Genomic DNA, 17,681 nt, shown 5'->3' with positions numbered 1-17,681 from the left:
AGAATGTCTTTCCCATATGGAAAAAAAATCTTGTATAGTCTGTGTAGGATACACAGAATTTTCTATGTGGTCATAAGTCTTTTCCGTTTGTTCACTGAGGTACTGTACTGTACCTCTTATCCCTGTGAGAGACAGTAACTCATATCTTAGGAGCACACAGCTGTTCTTTCTCCAAGAGAAGGTTGGTTCAACAGAACTCTCTGACAGACCATTGTAGACATACCTTCAAGAAGAGTCTCTTGCTGAATCTGCTCAGCTGGCACTGGTCAGATTTGTATTTAGAAACTGAATTGCTAAACGTTAGAGGTCTCTGTCAGAAAATCAGGGTGTGTGCATCTTAACTAACAGCTTCAGGCTCTGTTTCTTCTCTTTTCTTCCCAACAGAAGTCATTTTCAGCCCGAGCTGTGTCGCGTTCCCATCAGCGAGCGGAGCATATCCTGAAGAACCTGCAGCAGGAGGAAGAGAAGAAACGCCTGGGCCGGGAAGCCAGTCTCATCACTGCCATCCCCATCACTCAGGAGGCCTGCTACGAGCCGTCCTGCACACCCAGCTCGGAGCAGGAAGAAGAAGGTGTGCTCTGGGGCCAGGAACTGGCTTCCAGGAACCTGAGAGCACTTCTCACCAACACAGCACTGCTTAGGGGGTGGTGTCCAGAAACGTTGATTGTTAATATTGGAAAGATTACAACTGCATTCACATGTTGGAAGAGTCCAAATCATTGAGAAAAAGTGTATTTAAAAATCAGTGCAAGAAAAACAGAGAACCTCGGACGTATAGAGTGCTCACTGTGTGATGGAGCCACTTACCCCATCTCCCCTGGCCTTTGGTGGAACTTGCCACAATTTAGCATCTCAAAGCTCCCAGTATCTTGTGGGATTTAACAGATTGAGAATATGCAACACTAGAAATGAAATATGTCCTTCCTAACTTTAACTCTTAAATAATTAAAGGATGAGAGGAATTGCCCTTTGGCAGTACCTTAGAGTATGCTGAATTGCTCCTGGAGTTTTCTGTCTTTATGGTGACTAGCAGGGGGGACAGGAGCAGCCTCAGTACCAGACTTTCAGATAGCCAAAGTTACATGGCATGAGTCATGAAAAGCTTAGTCTTTGCGTGAGAATTTTCACTGGCCCAGTCTAACAGAGCACACAGACTTCATTAAAGGCATTCCAACGTATGTGCCATTAGGTGAGTTCAGGGATGTTCAGATCTAAGCATACATAAGAAATCTGTAAGTAGAAATCCCTGTTCTTAGAAAAAATAAGCAATTATGATGGTTAACAGGGAGTGGATGAAAAGAAGTATAAAGCTGATACAGTTACAGTGTGATGCACCAAAACACTGAACACTCTTACAGAACAATGTTCTGCTGGTTTCCAAAGCATGAACAAATTATCTGACTGATCTTTATAGATTTTAAGTTGTGCCTCTTGAGTGTTACCTGACTTGAATTCTCAATGATATGATTTGGTTGTAAGTGCTGTTCTTCAGAAAGTTTCCTAAAGTCTGTCAGTCGGATCTGGATTGACGTTTCCTATTCTCTTTGTCAGTAGAAGAAGTTGCCAACCTGGCCTCCCGCCGTCTTTCTGTGAGTCCTTCCTGCACCTCCAGTACATCCCATAGGAACTATTCCTTCCGCCGTGGCTCTGTCTGGTCAGTGCGGTCTGCAGTCAGTGCAGAAGGTGGGTTGACTTCACTTTGGAGTATTCTCTTCTAGGATTTCATTTCACTGGAAGCCTTTCCTGTTGACCCATAAAGCTGTGGCATTTGCTGTTGCCAAATTTATTCCCAAGCTTGAGCCACTTTATAATAAATTACTGCCCTGCATTACTTTATTCACCCCTGCTGTCACAATGTCTTCCCTTGCCTCTCATGTTCCATTTGGAGAGTAGTGCAACAGAGAACCCTTTAGCTGAAAAATGGTAATGAAAAGAGATTTCATTAGAACTGGTTGCCTACAAAAAAAAAAAGAACTGTAAATTGAAAAATTGTATATTTACAATGAAAATTCTTGGTCAAGATGTGGGCTGGAGGTTCAGTTTCTTCTTGGAGATGGCAGTAAACCTGTCGTGCTTGCACAGTGATCAGACAGCCTATAATTTTGAACTGTTTGTACAGCCCCTAACATAAATGCTTATATAACCTGCCTGGATAATACCACTAACTTCCCTTCTACTCTTCTTACTGCTGCAGATGAAGAACACACTACTGAACACACTCCAAACCATCATGTGCCCCAACCACCTCAGGCTGTGTTTCCAGCATGCATCTGTGCAGCAGTGCTCCCCATTGTCCACTTGATGGAAGATGGAGAAGTCCGGGAGGATGGAGTAGCTGGTACTGACCTAGATTAACCTTCAAGGGATTCTTGCTCAAGTGTGGCAGAACTCCTTTCAAAACTCTTTGAAAATAGATTTCCAATAGAAGTGTGATTTTGTAAGGTTTTTCCTTTTTTTCCTCCATAATTTACATTTGGCTTTGAGGGTTTTTTGCTCTTTTGGGGCCCCCAGTTCAAGAAAAATACTGAGAAGCTGAAAATGGTTTAGTGAGGGGGATGCCAGGATGGTAAGAGGTCTAATATAGGTGTTCTGTGAGGAGTGACTGTAGAAGCTGGGCTTGTTTGGTGTGATGCAAAGGAAACAAAAAGAGGAATACTAACTTAGAGGTTACAGCTTGGGAAGTTGAGGTAAGAAATTGGGAAGGAACTCCATTACCAGGAGCACAGTACAGCTTCTGTTGATTCTGCATACTGAGGGGTTATCGAGCCTGGCTAGTCAAAGCCATGATGACAGTCCTACTCCAAGCAGGGCTTGGACTACAGACCTCCAGAGGTCTATTTCCACCAGCCTTTCTTTGTTCTATGACAGATGGAAAGCCACCTATACACAGCTTGGTGTGTATTGGTTATGATCTGTGATGTATTTGTAAATTAATAGTGCATTTTTCTGTATTTGTTTCTCTCAAATGTTTACAGATGGACTGTTGCCCTTCCTTCCTTTCTCATCACTCATCATGTCAGCTAATTGTGCATTTAACTTTCTGTTAAATTTTCTATTCAGTTTTGGGTGGATGTAGTCAGCCACCTAAATAATGTATGTGCCATTTTGTGATTGGGAGCCACATACTGAAAAAAAATAACAAATAATTCTCTGTTGTTGTTAAGCTTCGCAGGATTGCCATTAATTGCACTTCTGGGAATTGATCATCAACACAATTCCCTGATAACTATCTAATACTGCTCACCACTGCCAGATAAAATCACTTAATAAATCACCATGAAAGTTAAGTTATATGCATGAACAAAAGAGTACATGAATTTGTCTTTCAATTGCTGTATTTTGTCCATCTGGAGTTATGAAACCAAATAGTTATTTCTTTATTATTCCTTGACTACAGGGGTGAAGTGCATCCTGTCCTATCAGTAGTTAGGGAAGGTTCAAATATTAGACCTGATTTTAGACCTGATTAAATTATTATTATTGAGATGACTGCACTGGTGACCAGGAATCCTCGTGCATCAAAGAGGCTCCTGTGTGTTTCAGTACAAAACATGGCAACTGTGGTAGAAGATTAGGAACATTTGCATCTCAGTGTACCAGTTCAAGGCTTTTCCAAGGGAGATGGTTCTGACCTTGTTTCCTTTCTCTCTCACAGTAAGTGCTGTTGCTCAGCAGGTCCTGTGGAACTGCTTAATTGAAGACCCCTCAACAGTTCTGCGCCATTTCCTTGAGAAGCTCACGATCAGCAATCGACAGGTATGTTCTTCCTCTCCCCAGGGGTGCATGAATTGCTTAGAGCAGGGGAGCACAGCTGCAGGCAGAATCAATCTGTTGGCATCACTAGAGGAAGAACATTTGCTATTATAAAGTAGCGTGTCATCATTTGGCCTCATTCATTGTCCACTGATGTAAATGGGACACAGCTGATTTATCACCACTAAGAATCTGACTTGCTTTAAGCCAAGCTCTGAACAGCTGCTTAGTGAAGCACAACCCTTTTGTCTAACTAAATATTGATTCCACCCGCACCACTCTTTTCGGCTTTCCCTAAAAGATGGGGGTGGCCTTGTCTCTCCCTGGCTTATTAGACCACTTCCCAGTGCATGGCTAAGCTTTATGAATAAAAGGCATACTGGTTCTGACTGGATGGAAGGCAGCAAGGCTCTCCATACCACCTTGTCAACTGCACACTTGGTGTATGATGTCAGTAATATCACTGCCCTCATCTTCAAGCCACCAGCTAAGAACTGACTACAGAATGAATATTAAACCTGAGAAAGGTCAGGCCCTTTGGTTCTTTGAGCAAGCAGTGGCCTCACCATTCCTGAGAGTTCTCAGCCATAGTCCACAAACCTTTTATTCAAGTTCAGAGGGTCACTTTTGTTTCATGGAATGGTTGGGGTTGGAAGGGACCTTAAAGATCAACTTGTTCCAAGCCCCCTGCCACGGGCAGGGACACCTACTACACCAGGTTGCTGCAAGCCCCATCCAACCTGGCTTTACACACTTCCAGGGATGGGGTATCTCTGGGCAGAGAGGTTGGTTGTTAAGTACCTTTGAGAAGAAAGCTGTGCACTGTTTAGCCTCAGAGGCCTCTGAGTTATCACAGTCTGCTGTTTTGCTATCTCTTTAAAGACCTGCCACAACCACCAGTACAGAACACAGAGAACAGGTGTATTTCCTTGGAAGCTATCACCAGATGTGTCATTGGCATGGGTCTTCCTGTGCATATCCGTGCCCATAGCTCAAATCTGCTGTGGATGAGGACAAGGGCCATAGAAGATATTTATGATACCATCTACCTGTCCCTAGCTGACAATGAGATTCTGTGCTCTCCACAACCCCTCACCACCATAGGAAATGGATTAGTCTACATTTAAGACTGGCAGCCTCTAAAAGAAGGGCAGTTTGATTCTGCCCACACCTCCTACCCAGCAGTCACAGCTATTGAGCTGAACTGGATTCCACAGATCACCATCAGAGGGATTATCACAGGGAGAGGAGTGCAGAATCAGGATGCTACAGTCGATACAAATTGCAACAGGAGGTATTGGCTTCTCTGAGATAAAAACATAAAGACACTGGCCTAGGTACTGTGCCCTGGGCCTTATTTTGCAATATGTGGGAGTAGTCACAAGCATATAATTCTAATTCATGCCCTGAGAGACAGAGCTGAACAAGGGAGTATGGAAAAATGGGAAGAAACAAACCCGGAAAGGACAAAAGGGAGAAATCTATTCTCCTTTTTTTTGATGAAAAGAAAAAAAAATTTGCTTTTCTACCAGGATGAGCTGATGTATATGTTAAGGAAGCTTTTGTTGAACATTGGAGACTTTCCTGCCCAGACATCTCATATCCTCTTTAACTACTTGGTGAGTAGCTTGTGGGTCCCCTGTGCAGCCCAGAATCTCTCCTCTGCCTGCATGTGTGCTAAAAAGTTAATGTCGCAATCTGCAAGGAAATAAATGCACTTAAGTTTTCCTCTATAGCTCATATCTGCTTCTGGCTGTGGGTGCAAGTCACCAGGCTTACACCAGCCTTTCAGTCCTTATGGGGAGAGGAAAAAGGAATCTGTAATGTGTGATTAAACCCCTAATGTGTGATTAAACCTCTAAGCAATTTGTCCTGGATTTTTATGAACAACAGACAATGAATTGTAGACCAATAGAAGGATCCCAAAAAGCTTCAGTTATTTTACTTAATTTTCATTCAGAAAGTGTTTTGCTCTTAGAGAGTACTGTTGAGCAAACCTAGCAGCTTCTTTCAAGACTGGGGTCAATGCATTTGCTGCAGTTAAGAGATGAAGCAGACAAGATGTATGCTACTCCAGGGAGCGTTCTGTTGTTTCTGAGGTATCTACATGGCAGCACACCAGAGCAGAAGGCATAGGAGGTCTCTTACTGCAGGGGTTCTCCCTTTTCTTCATCTACAATGTCTTTTAAGGCTGTGCTGCAAGAGTACTTTTTGCCTCCAGTCCGCACCCTCCCTAGAAAAAGGAGGAACAGTACAGGCAGATTGTTCTTTAGCACAGACTTTCAGGATATGTTTAATAAGTTTAACCCTCTGAGTGAAGAAAGGCAGAACAATATTCTTATTCTGTGTTTATGCAATGCTCTGCACAGTTAAAAGAGCGTGTACAACCTGTTATTCCTCTTACTTACTGCATGCAGGTAGGACTGATCATGTATTTTGTACGGACTCCGTGTGAGTGGGGCATGGATGCCATTTCTGCCACACTTACCTTCCTTTGGGAAGTGGTGGGTTATGTTGAAGGACTCTTCTTCAAGGACCTCAAACAGACTATGAAGAAGGAACAATGTGAAGTGAAGCTGCTAGTGACTGCCTCAATGCCAGGTATAGGAAATGAGTCTTTGAATCTCCTTCACTTCCAAGTTCATGACCCACTCTACCAAAAAGGAGATCCATCAGAACTGGATCAGTAAAAGGCCCATTACAAATGGCTGCATATTAGAAGTCAGTTTTCCTTGAGTTGAGTGTTCAGTCAGTAAATTCTACTGCTAATTCCTAGTGATTCAGAAAGCCACTTCAAAAGCTCTAAAAGAAGCAAACAGAAAGTGAATTAGAACAGTCTTTTCAACCCAGAGCTTCTTGTCAGGACGATCACTGTAAGACTGTACCATTCAGACTCTGGCCATCACAAGTCAGGCAAGAGATACCTTGCTGAAAAACAGATTTGACCTTTTAGGTTTGTTCCTCCCTCAGAGTGACAGTGGCTGCTAAAGCCATCTCATCCTTTAAGAACAGATCAATTCCTCATTAACTGTGGAAGTGTGAAACTATGCTAACACTGCCTAGTAGATTCCAGACAGGACTGGCATGGGCTGCCTGCCTGCCCAGGAATGAATTTTACCTATTACTTTTTCTCCACGGGCAGTCTCCTGAAATTGAGTTAATTAAAGAGGCCAGGGAAGACTCAACTCCTTTTCTTCCTTTAGGCACAAAAACCCTTGTTGTGCACGGACAGAATGAGTGTGACATCCCAACACAGTTACCAGTCCACGAGGACACACAGTTTGAGGCTCTTCTGAAGGTAGGATTGAGTTTTTGAACTGGACAAGCTGCTTAGTAGTACATTTACCTGCCATACCTGTATGCCAGCAATCCATTCTGTCTGATTGTCCTGTTCCAGTGTTGGGGAGGGAAGTTCTGCTCACAGGCATTTCTATCTGCCTATAGGGAAGCTTGGTTGTGAGAAAAAGGATCCCATGTGAAGGGATAATAGAAATGCTCTGAGCTCACAGCCAAAACCCCATAAATACAACTACATTTGAAGATACTGCAGCTTGTTGGGTATTTGCAGTATACTTTCAATAAATACATACATTATTTAAATGTTTGGTTTTATCAACACTAAAGACAACAGAATGATGAAGATCAGAGCGGATGTGATGGTTTAGTAGCCACGTCGATATCCTGGGATCCAGGAAATGTGAGGTCACTTTCCCTTTCTACCAAAAACTTCCTGGATGGCCTTAACTGAGCCACATCGGAAATAGATTTGTAAAAGCCTTCAGTTTGTTCAACTGTGTTAAATTTTAATGGGAATCACATCTCAGTGATTTGAAGGATCAGAACTTCAGTGTCCTTGCATATCACCTATGATAAATACACAGTATTTATCACCTTGGTAAATACACAGTAGGGAAATGGAAGCTGCAATACCCATCTGGCTCATAGAGTCTTCATATGGGTGATATAAAGACATTAAAATAATAAACATCAGTTTTCAGGACTGTGATACCAGCATGCCTTGATTATCACAAACATATTTGGGTACTTTATGATTAAAAACCAGAAATTAAAGACCAGAACAGTGTACGAGCCTGACTGAGGCATGCAGGTTTGTGCCTTTATATGTTATTATATTAGATGGATATTCTTCTTTTGGATGTTGTGGTCTTTGTACAAGACAACTAAAAAGTAACAGGATGTTTTGATTTCTTCTTTTTTCAGGAGTGCTTGGAGTTTTTTAACATACCTGAAACTCAGTCTTCTCATTATTTTTTAATGGATAAGCGTTGGAATCTTATTCATTACAACAAGGTAAGGCAAAGATCAGGTTCAGGCGACTGTTCTTTCCATCTTGTCCCTTTTTCAACATCAGGGTTATCTAAAGGAAAACAAGCAGCCCGTAAATAGACAGAGTTCTGTCCTGTGAGCACCACATCTTGAGTGTTTAGTTGTGTGTGAGGTGAAAAATTGGAATTTGACAGAAGAGGGAAGAGGCAGAGGAGGAGTCCCTTGCTCTTAAGTCATTAATGTCTAGTTTTCATAGAAAAGAGCAAATTTCTCTTCTGTTTATGCTCTTTCATGATGCCTGACACTGTCTGAAAGCCCCTGCCCTTGAGAAAGGGCTAAAGGCTTTTTATTCTGTTCTGTTCTGTTGATTGATGCCGTTATGATTACATTTGTTTAAAATACACTTTTTTCCTTTCCTGGCAGACCTACGTCCGTGACATTTATCCTTTCCGTAGGTCCGTTTCTCCCCAGCTCAACCTGGTGCAGATGCATCCAGAAAAGGGTCAGGAGCTCATTCAGAAGCAGGTATCTTACTGTGCCATCAAACACCTTTGCCCAGAAACAAACCTCTGGTTCTCCTGCCTGGGGTACCATTTCTGGTTCCATTTCCATCTGAGGGGCCATTTCCGACGGTTGAGGGTGGAGAGGGAGGGGGAAACTCCAGCACCAGGGGTTTCCTCAGGTCCTGAGCCTGGAGGGGAGAGGTGCTCCCCCCTCCCCCCCAGCCAGGTGGTCCCATGGCAGCCACAGAGGCAGCACACAGGATGTGGAGAGGAGGCAAGAGCGAGTTTATTGTTGGGTTGGTTACATATATAGGTTTAGGAGGATTCACAGAGTAACCAATTACAAGTCTCAAGGGGCTTACAGGAACACCAATCGCAGGAAGGGGTTAACAACCAATAGGAAGGGGTTAAAAAAGGCCAATGAGAACACCTCAGGACATCTTCCCAGGACACTCCTGCATGGGAGATAAGAGTCCTTCACAGAGGGTGTCGGGAAGAAGGAGCAGTGACTTTGCAGAAATACAAAAAACCATTTTGAAACATGTTTAAACCACAGTTTCTCATACAATGCAGATTTACTGCCACACAAACCCTATAAATAAATCTTTCTTTTCCCTTTAAAGGCCTTCACTCGTGCTGCATGTAGATCAAGAACTTTGTTCTAGCTGTATCTGCAGAGGATGGTAATAAGCAGGAAATAAAAAAGGGGATGGGCGAATATGGTTATACAGTATGCATTTGGGTTTAACAGTTGTATTATTCTAGTGAAAAAACAGTTACTGTAGTTATGTCCCTAGCGATGTGAGCGTAGGAAAATATCATCAGGAGTGGTTATAAAAAGCAGCTATAAAGCTGCTTAAGAGCTACTACCAGCTAAAATAATGGAAAACATAGTTAATGCTGTCTCATATGTGTATGGCACGGAATAGGGAAATATTTTGTGTGCTGCATCTGCCAGTAGAAAGTCTATAAAAATCTGAAATTGCTTGGGATCATTTTGATTGCTTCTCTAACAGAAATTACTCTTACTCTGGTTCTAGGAGATGTGTCCCAGAAATGAGTAAGTTTGATACATCCTACATGATCCAAAAAGATTTAAATGGCCTGTCCAGTTTTGTCAGGGTATTATTTTGCTTTCCACATTTTTCTATTTAGAGTACTTAGAGGTCAAAATATTTGTAAGGTAAAACTTACATCAGCCATCTACCAGCCTCTCTGTAATCATGCAAGATGTTGCTGGAAAACATCCAGCTTTAGCAAAGAAAGCAGCTCTGTAGCCACTGCCCACAGAGCAGCAATCCATGGAAAAGTACTTTCTTTACTGTTGATTGATTGAGCACCCAATTCTGAGCTGAGTGCACTTCAGAGCAAGGTCACAGCAAGGTAGGATATGTGAAGCTGGGCTTTGTCACATGTTAAGCCACATGCTTCCATGTTTTAGCTTCTTCCCAGTAGCTAAGAGCTTTCTCAAAACTGCTTCCAAAGACAGTTGCTTCTAGTATGAAGCATCACGCTGCCTCATGGTTACTTTTGGTATCAAAATAGGCTGGTCCTACCAGTCACAAGTTCAAAGGAGGCTGGTAGAATGGAACTCAGTTTCCCAACTGGTTGAACCAGAAGTGATTGTCTCAAATCAAGGAGGACTTTGCTCCTTTGCAGTAGCACAGATTCTGGTCTGCTTTGTTTTATTGACTGCTTTGCTTTTGCAACTATACATACACTTTCTACAGTCAGATGTGAGCCACCCTCATCCCAGAAGACAAATAACAATTCCTACTTCATGTTGACTATAGTTTAAGACCTTGCAGAAAGCAACTGCCAACCATATGGTTTTCAGTTTGGAGTTGGTTTTCCTCTGGCCACATTGGGACTCACACTGGCAAAGCTTACATTAATCTACAGAACGTCACGTGGCACAATGGCAAAGTGTTTGACAACCACTTAGGGTCCTCCAGAAGGCTGAGATAGAAAATGTTGTTAGAAACTTTTTTACAAACACAGTCCATCTTTGCAGAGCTGGGCTGGAGAACAGTGGTCACGTAAAATTCTATCCAGAGGGTGCAGCACTAGCCCTGTGAATTTCAGCAGGATCCTCTGGGCCACGAGTGCAGCGTCCCTCCCATAAGAGGAAGTGAACCTAGGGTACATATACATTGTAAAGAGCTTTTTGGTCAGACTGATTCAGATCCTTGTCTCTTTTTCTCTGTCAGGTGTTCACCCGCAAGCTGGAAGAGGTGGGGCGAGTCTTGTTCCTGATATCCCTGACGCAGAAAATACCTACTGCCCACAAGCAGTCCCATGTGTCCATGCTCCAGGAGGACCTCCTCCGCCTGCCTTCATTTCCCAGAAGTGCCATTGATGCCGAGTTCTCACTGTTCAGTGATCCCCAAGGTATGGCCTTTGGGAGCTTTCTCTGGGGCTGTACAAGGCCAAGAAGGTTTCAGTGAGGTACTTCATTTGCCCACAGGCTTTGCAGCATTGCAGAAGAACTGAAAGCTGATAAATCTCTTCCTAGGGACGATGATACAGAGCTGTTGGTTTGTAAGCACAGCAGAAGGGAGGGTTTCACTGTTAAAGGTCTCCAGACAAAGCTACTTTCTTTAGAGACAAATGAGAATAATTTAATTAAGTGTTAAAATTATGCATGATGCTACAGCTGCACTACTATGTCCAGTATCATAACTGCTCCTAAAAAGGATTTCTTGGAGCCCTTTGCCATCTGCTTTGAGGAAACAATGGGCTTCCAATGAAGACTGGACAAATTCTGCAGCAGGGATGTAGAAACTGCTCACTTTTTAGAAACTTTACTCTTAAGGACTTCAGGATTAAACAGGCCTCTGTTGCAGGATGTTAAGCATTGGCAAGTTCTGTAACAGGCCCTAAAGGCACTTGATTTCAGAAGCATTATTGTAACTCTGCATAGATGTCCTGTCATGTGTGGGACACCTAGAGGATAAAAATTGAGCATAAATCCATGCAGCTGTTCAGATTGTGTGAGGCAGATGATGCACATACAAGCTCACATCTTCCACTTTTTAAGAGGAGAATTTCCAACCAGCAGGGAGCAGATTTAACAGTGTAAGATTCATTATTCTCTGTCTTCATGTTGGTGCTTTCAGTCAAGGTTTGTTCAAGCCCTGTGGGCACTTAAAAGGGTACAGGATGGGTGAGATCATTTTAAAAAGGCAGAACAATGGTCAGTGTTGTGGGATGGTTCTTTGCAGAGGCCTTTGGCCTCTGGGAATGTGACAAGGCTGGCTGTGGTGGACAGAGTTGACTGTTGTTGCCTCTTTTCCCCTGCAGCTGGGAAAGAGCTCTTTGGTCTGGACACTCTTCAGAAAAGCTTGTGGATTAAGCTGCTGGAGGAGATGTTCCTTGGCATGCCCAGTGAGTTCCCCTGGGGGGATGAGATCATGCTGTTCCTGAACGTCTTCAATGGTGCCCTGATCCTGCACCCCGAGGACAGTGCCTTGCTGAGGCAGTACGCTGCCACCGTCATCAACACAGCCGTGCACTTCAACCACCTCTTCTCCCTCAGCGGGTACCAGTGGGTGCTGCCCAGCATGCTGCAGGTGAGCCACTCCCAGGAACGACACGAGGGAATGCTGCTGACCAAGCCCTGTGTTACGCTGACAGAGGGTAGGGTTAGGTTCGAAATTAGGAAGCTTCCCTGCAAGGGTGGTGAGGCACTGGAACAGGTGGCCCAGGGAAGCTGTGGATGACCCATCCCTGGAAGAACTCAAGGCCAGGTTGGACAGGACTTGGAACAACCTGGGCTAGTGAAGGGTGTCCCTGCCCATGGCAGTGGGGTGGAACTACGTGATCTTTAAGGTCACTTCCAACCCAAACCATCCTGTGATTCTACGATGGAACTGACACTTAACGGGAAATTTTAATCTGCTGAGTCCTGGTGAGAGCACAAATTTTGCAGGCCTCAGGAAGGCAGCAAATCAGGGTGGGATGGTCCAAATTAGCTTTCCCTTTTCTTCGTGAGTAAATGACTACATTTTATTTACTTGTTTGTGTTAAGTAAATGAATGTCCATTTCCCTTACTCTGTACTGCCACACAGAAATGTGAAATTTCTAGACAATTTTTGGGCCTTGGGTCTCCCTCGGTGGTTTCTCCTCCAGGGACAGCTGAAACTTGGGGAATCATTGAAATATCTAAGTTTGCTACTTGCTGATTGAAACAAAATTATAATCACTTTTTAATTATGAAAAACTGTGTGTTGTCTTTTCCTGTGAGTGATGACAAGTACTGGAAGTGTTAGAGGTGGAACTTCTCTGTGCTTTGAGGTGTACAAGTAGATCTTTTTTCCTGTTTACTTTTCAGAAAAATTAGCTACTGAAAATGAAATTTAAAAAAGTAGTTCTTTTACAGAAAGAAAGGATTATTTCTGTAGTGCTCAAAGACAGTATCTAGAGATTAAGTATTATAATGCAAATACAGAAAAAACTATCATTTCTGTTAAAGAAGCATCCCTGTATGTATTCATTTTAACATAGTTAATGGACCACAGTAATTAGGACCAGTGATTACTTTAGCTACTTAAACAAACTCTTTAGTAACTGGAAACTGTAATATCGTGCCTTACATGGTTAGATAAGTATAAATTGGATCCAAGTTGGCAGTGCATGGGTTTATTCATTAGAAACAAGACATTTTGAAATAAAATAGCTTAATAACATAATTTGAAGTACTTGGCAGTAATCATTCAGTCCTATGAAGGAGTCTCACTTCATTTTCACTTCATATGCAGAGAAATTAGCTTGTAATTCTTTTCTATCCTCCCTCTCCCAAATTATTGTCAGCTACTGAATTAATAAAATACCCCTCTTGAGATGTAAAAAAGCAATTCCAAAAGAAAACCCAAGTGTGGCTGAGCTTGTTTGGTTTTGCAGTCCTTCACTTCTCTGCTTCAGGCACTCAAGATTAGGTGGTTTGTGGTCAGTTCTTCTACCACTTCTGGGTTTGATCCAGTCTTTAATTGAACCAGCCATTAACAGCTTAGCTCCTGGTGCATACATACATAGACCCCCACAGGGCTCTTTTTGATGCAGGTTTTTCCACCTTCTTTGGTAAAATGTATATACAGATAATTATTTCCCTTTTCTAAGATAAATGAGATATTTCTGGTGTCCTCATAACCATTCTAGAGGCTTCTGGTTGTATTAAAGCCACGTTAAACTCAGCCTACCAGGTTACTGAGGAGTGAATACATCTCTGCAGAGGTCTCACACTAATAATTTTTTAGAAATCTTCAAGAGCCCTGGGCTGTAATGTGAATTTTGCACTACCAAAAAATCTTAGTATTTCTTGTTGTCAGCAAATACCAAGAAAATCCTTCCTCCCCTTCCTACCCAAACAAGACTTGTACCAGCAGAGAAGTGCAGACAGGTGATTGGAATGGACAGAAAAAGGAAGCACAGAGAAGTTGTTCCTAGCAATTTATATTGTTTACATAATAGAGAAACAAATCCCACATCTTTGGTAACATATTGGTTTCATAGTTCAGTGGCCACTGAAGGAAATGCCACTCTAAAAACCTTAAAAGATCTTAATAGTGAGTGGCACTGTCAGTGTGTTGGAGGACAGGCTAGGAGTCCAAATTATCATGACAAACTGGAGATGCAATTGGAAAAAAAGGAAAAGAAAACAGATCATGTTGGTCAGCTTACACCTTACTTTCAAATCATCAGCCACATAAATGTGATCTGAAATAGATCTGAAGCTAAACATGAACCAACAGTATCCTTCTACTGAAGGATAAAAGAGAAAAATACCTCAAATGCCATTCTGAGGTGCCTACACAGATTTGTATCTTGTGAAAGAAACATGGAAAAATTCTGCTGCTCCAGTCAGCAGCACTCCTGACTGGAAGTATTGTCTCTGTCCAGTGGGCACTGCACAAAAAACATCAGTTAACTGAAGAGACTGCAGAAGAACAGCGATGTTCATCTAGAAAACATGTGTTGTCAGGAAGGACTGGAAGATTCGATTATCTAAAAAATATGAAGATTGAGGAAGAAAGCACTAACTGGCTTCTGAGAAGTAAAGTACTTCTAGGAAAGAGAGGGAAGGAATCTACCTGTGATACATAGGACAAAAAATAATGGACTAAAGGTGTGGCAAAGAAGGTTCAAGCGTGAAAAGCAAACCTTTTTTCTAAGGGTAGTTTGTCCCTGAAATGCATTGCCAGGGAGGGTGGCCCAGTCTCCCTCTTTAAAAGCCTGTTAGGCAAACATGTCAGGAATGACCAGGCTGTAGTTGATTCAGTCTGGGCTCAGGAGATGAAGAGTTCTTCCCCTGTAGTAGTGCCTCCATGTCCTCCTCCATCTGCTCAGGTGTACTCTGACTATGAAAGCAACCCCCAGCTGCGCCAAGCGATCGAGTTCGCGTGTCGCCAGTTCTACGTCCTGCACCGCAAGCCCTTTATCCTGCAGCTGTTTGCCAGCGTGGCCCCTCTCCTGGAGTTCCCTGTGAGTAAGAGTGGTTCTCTAGTCTCAGAGTGGGGAAGCCTGTGCATGCAGCCAGCCCCTGTCAGAGGTCACAAACGGAAAACACCGAGTGCTGAACAGAACTGGTTCTTAAGCTTATTTCTGCACACTTCTGTGCATCAGCTGATAGAGCAGGGTGCTGAGATAATGGGCCACTGACATCCAGGCTAGTAAATGCGGTCTCATTTCAAATTTCTGTGTATAAATACATTATAAAAGAACAATAATGATTTGTAGCTCTTCAAATGCAAATCCATTCCTAGCATCCAGCAACAGGAATTAAAAGCTTAATGCCAAGTTTTAGTACATGTGAACTCGAAGACTGGACTAGCCCTGTTTTGAAATATTCCCTTATTACTTTTTAACATTTTAGTGAGTTAAGGCAAGGTAATGGCATCTTAATTTGAAGTGGGGCTGCCAAATCTAACTGTACATACACAGCAAGCACACATATCTGTCCTTCACAGGGCAGCAAGGATCTGTGTGCAGTTTTCAGATCATGCTCCCGCTGTAGCATCAGTCTGTTGAGTCAAGCAAGCCTTATTTTTTGGCAGTAGTGAGCTCTTGAACTCCATGTGGGCCCTTTGTCAAAAACAAAGGTTGCCCACACCTCCAGATAAAGATTCCTGGGATGCACACAGGCCCTCAGAAAACCAGCCATGAATGTTTGTTGTTGGAACAGGATGCCACAAACAACGGAACCAGCAAAGGAGTGTCGGCTCAGTGCCTGTTTGACCTTCTGCAGTCCTTGGAGGGAGATACTCCTGATATTTTGGACATCTTAGAGCTGGTGAAAGCAGAAAAGCCTCTCAAGTCATTAGGTAACAGCAGAGCACCCTTTCTTCAATTCTGGTTTGTTGTTTATTGATTCAGCATATATTTGATGCAGTCTGATTTATTCAGGGCCCTTCTCTTCTCCCAGAATGCTGTCATATTTGTTTCTTATGCCTCATGAGGCTTTTAAGGTTGGCTTTATCACCACCATCCTTTTGATATTTTCTGCAGGAGGAGAATTATTAACTTCCTTCCTTCCAAAGCTACTTTTTCTGCATTAAGCCTGCTGGTCTGAGACTAGCCCTTGGCATTTTGAATTTTATCATGTGTGGGTGAAAAATAAAGATGCCTAATAAACTGTATCATGCTGACAAGATCATCCTCTGCTCTGCTCCACGAGGACAGGAAACAAAAGCATCCTCTCCCATGGGCAGACTATGACTAGTAGATGATGATGGATGCCGTTAGATATCCAGCAGTGCTGAGCTCCTGGGGGGATGCTATCACAAAGCAGAATATGTATGGCTGTATGATGTATCCAGGACAAGTTATCCATGCACAGTATTTAATAATTTGGCTACTTTGTGATTTGCAGAGAAGTAATTTTTGCTGATTTTTATTAGGATCTTCAGCTTACTTTCCATATTTGCACTTCCCTTAAGTAATATTTACCTTGTTGCACTGTGAAGCCTGACTAGCTTTAGAGTTAAAGCTTTGTTACATACTGGGATTTTATCACAAGTTATAATATAAAATAGTACAGAAACAGGAGATACTTCTTCCTCTTTGTTGAATGTAGCAAACGTTTATATAAAATCTTTGGGGTTTCTGTGGAGGGCTATTCAAAGGCATCTCTGAAAATTCTCAAGTGTGTGTGTTGATGATGAGGCTGTAGATGAGTATGTTGTGTATCTGGTATCTTCCATATGAAGATCAGAATTTTCTAAAATATCTGACATCCAAATTCCGTTGTTCAAAGTGGTTTGTTTACATGTTTTGGGACCTTAACTTTTACTTGGGCTCCTGCATACCAAACTCACTTCTGAAAACGGGACTGTAGTTGTATTACAGATATTAATCTTTGGATACTTTAGTATCTTGGTTCCCTCAACTAATTACCTCCAAAGTTATATTTGTAGTATGGGACTGAAATGCTTTTGAAGACTTTCTGTGAAATCACTAGCACAACAAACTCACTTTTGTGCTGGCACCCATGTGGCTAACAGTATAGAAGGTGTTTGATTTTTGGGAAGTAAAACTATCTTCTGCCATCAGTGGTGTATCACCATCATTTTTTGTCTGGTGAAAACATGTAAGAAAAAGCAGGAGGAGCATAAAAATTATCATTAATTTGACATGTGCCTTTGTCATGTATGAGCTTAAGACTTTGCTTGTGATGGATGGTGTTTTTGAAACAGGACTCCAGCAGCTGTAGGCCTTGTGTTCAGCCATGAGTGACCTACTGAGAGCTGTTTCTTACCTACAGAGTCCTTGGACAGCAGGGTGCAAGTGGGAGTGCAGCATATGTTTCCTTTATATAGACAGATTTTTATCAAAAGCCAGTGCCTGTTGGGCAGTTTTAACATGAGAAGGAAGCAAGTGGAGAGAAGAAAAAGGAAAGAGCGTGCTAGCTCCTTTCATATTCAGTATGATTGTGTGATAGTGTTCTCATATTGCTTTACTCCCTCAGACTTCTGCTATGGAAGTGAAGACCTGACCTTTTCCATCAGCGAAGCCATCAAGCTGTGTGTGACAGTGGTGGCCTATGCTCCTGAGTCATTCAGAAGGTGCTAATCTGTTATATTGGTTTGTGCAGACTCAGAAAAGGCATAAAAGCTGCACAGGGTACGGGAAAGCAAGGCTGG

At 42.6% G+C, this 17,681-nt stretch overlaps 1 protein-coding gene across 17 annotated transcripts in view; it reads left to right on the top strand.

Moving 5' to 3' along the window:
- Positions 1 to 17,681, top strand: part of UNC80 (unc-80 homolog, NALCN channel complex subunit) — a 119,193-nt gene that overhangs the window by 69,635 nt on the left and 31,877 nt on the right. For 15 of the 17 annotated variants that reach the window (XM_039381329.1, XM_027751931.2, XM_027751947.2 and 12 more), the window contains 14 exons: positions 385 to 571; positions 1,552 to 1,683; positions 2,195 to 2,338; positions 3,656 to 3,756; positions 5,286 to 5,372; positions 6,171 to 6,354; positions 6,957 to 7,051; positions 7,975 to 8,064; positions 8,464 to 8,565; positions 10,754 to 10,934; positions 11,847 to 12,115; positions 14,890 to 15,024; positions 15,725 to 15,863; positions 17,507 to 17,603. In XM_039381329.1, coding sequence (XP_039237263.1) covers positions 385 to 571; positions 1,552 to 1,683; positions 2,195 to 2,338; positions 3,656 to 3,756; positions 5,286 to 5,372; positions 6,171 to 6,354; positions 6,957 to 7,051; positions 7,975 to 8,064; positions 8,464 to 8,565; positions 10,754 to 10,934; positions 11,847 to 12,115; positions 14,890 to 15,024; positions 15,725 to 15,863; positions 17,507 to 17,603 — 1,943 coding nt within the window. The remainder of the gene's footprint in view (positions 1 to 384; positions 572 to 1,551; positions 1,684 to 2,194; positions 2,339 to 3,655; positions 3,757 to 5,285; positions 5,373 to 6,170; positions 6,355 to 6,956; positions 7,052 to 7,974; positions 8,065 to 8,463; positions 8,566 to 10,753; positions 10,935 to 11,846; positions 12,116 to 14,889; positions 15,025 to 15,724; positions 15,864 to 17,506; positions 17,604 to 17,681) is intronic. The other 2 variants (XM_039381327.1, XM_027751940.2) reach the window with 1 other exon arrangement.

This window comes from Pipra filicauda, unplaced genomic scaffold (assembly GCF_003945595.2).
Source record: "Pipra filicauda isolate LSUMZ 115617 unplaced genomic scaffold, ASM394559v2 scaffold21_size4447388_pilon, whole genome shotgun sequence".
Classification (NCBI taxonomy): Eukaryota; Metazoa; Chordata; class Aves; order Passeriformes; family Pipridae; genus Pipra; species Pipra filicauda.
The sequence above is the reverse complement of the archived record's forward strand: the minus strand, read 5'-3'. Positions and strand labels throughout refer to the sequence as shown.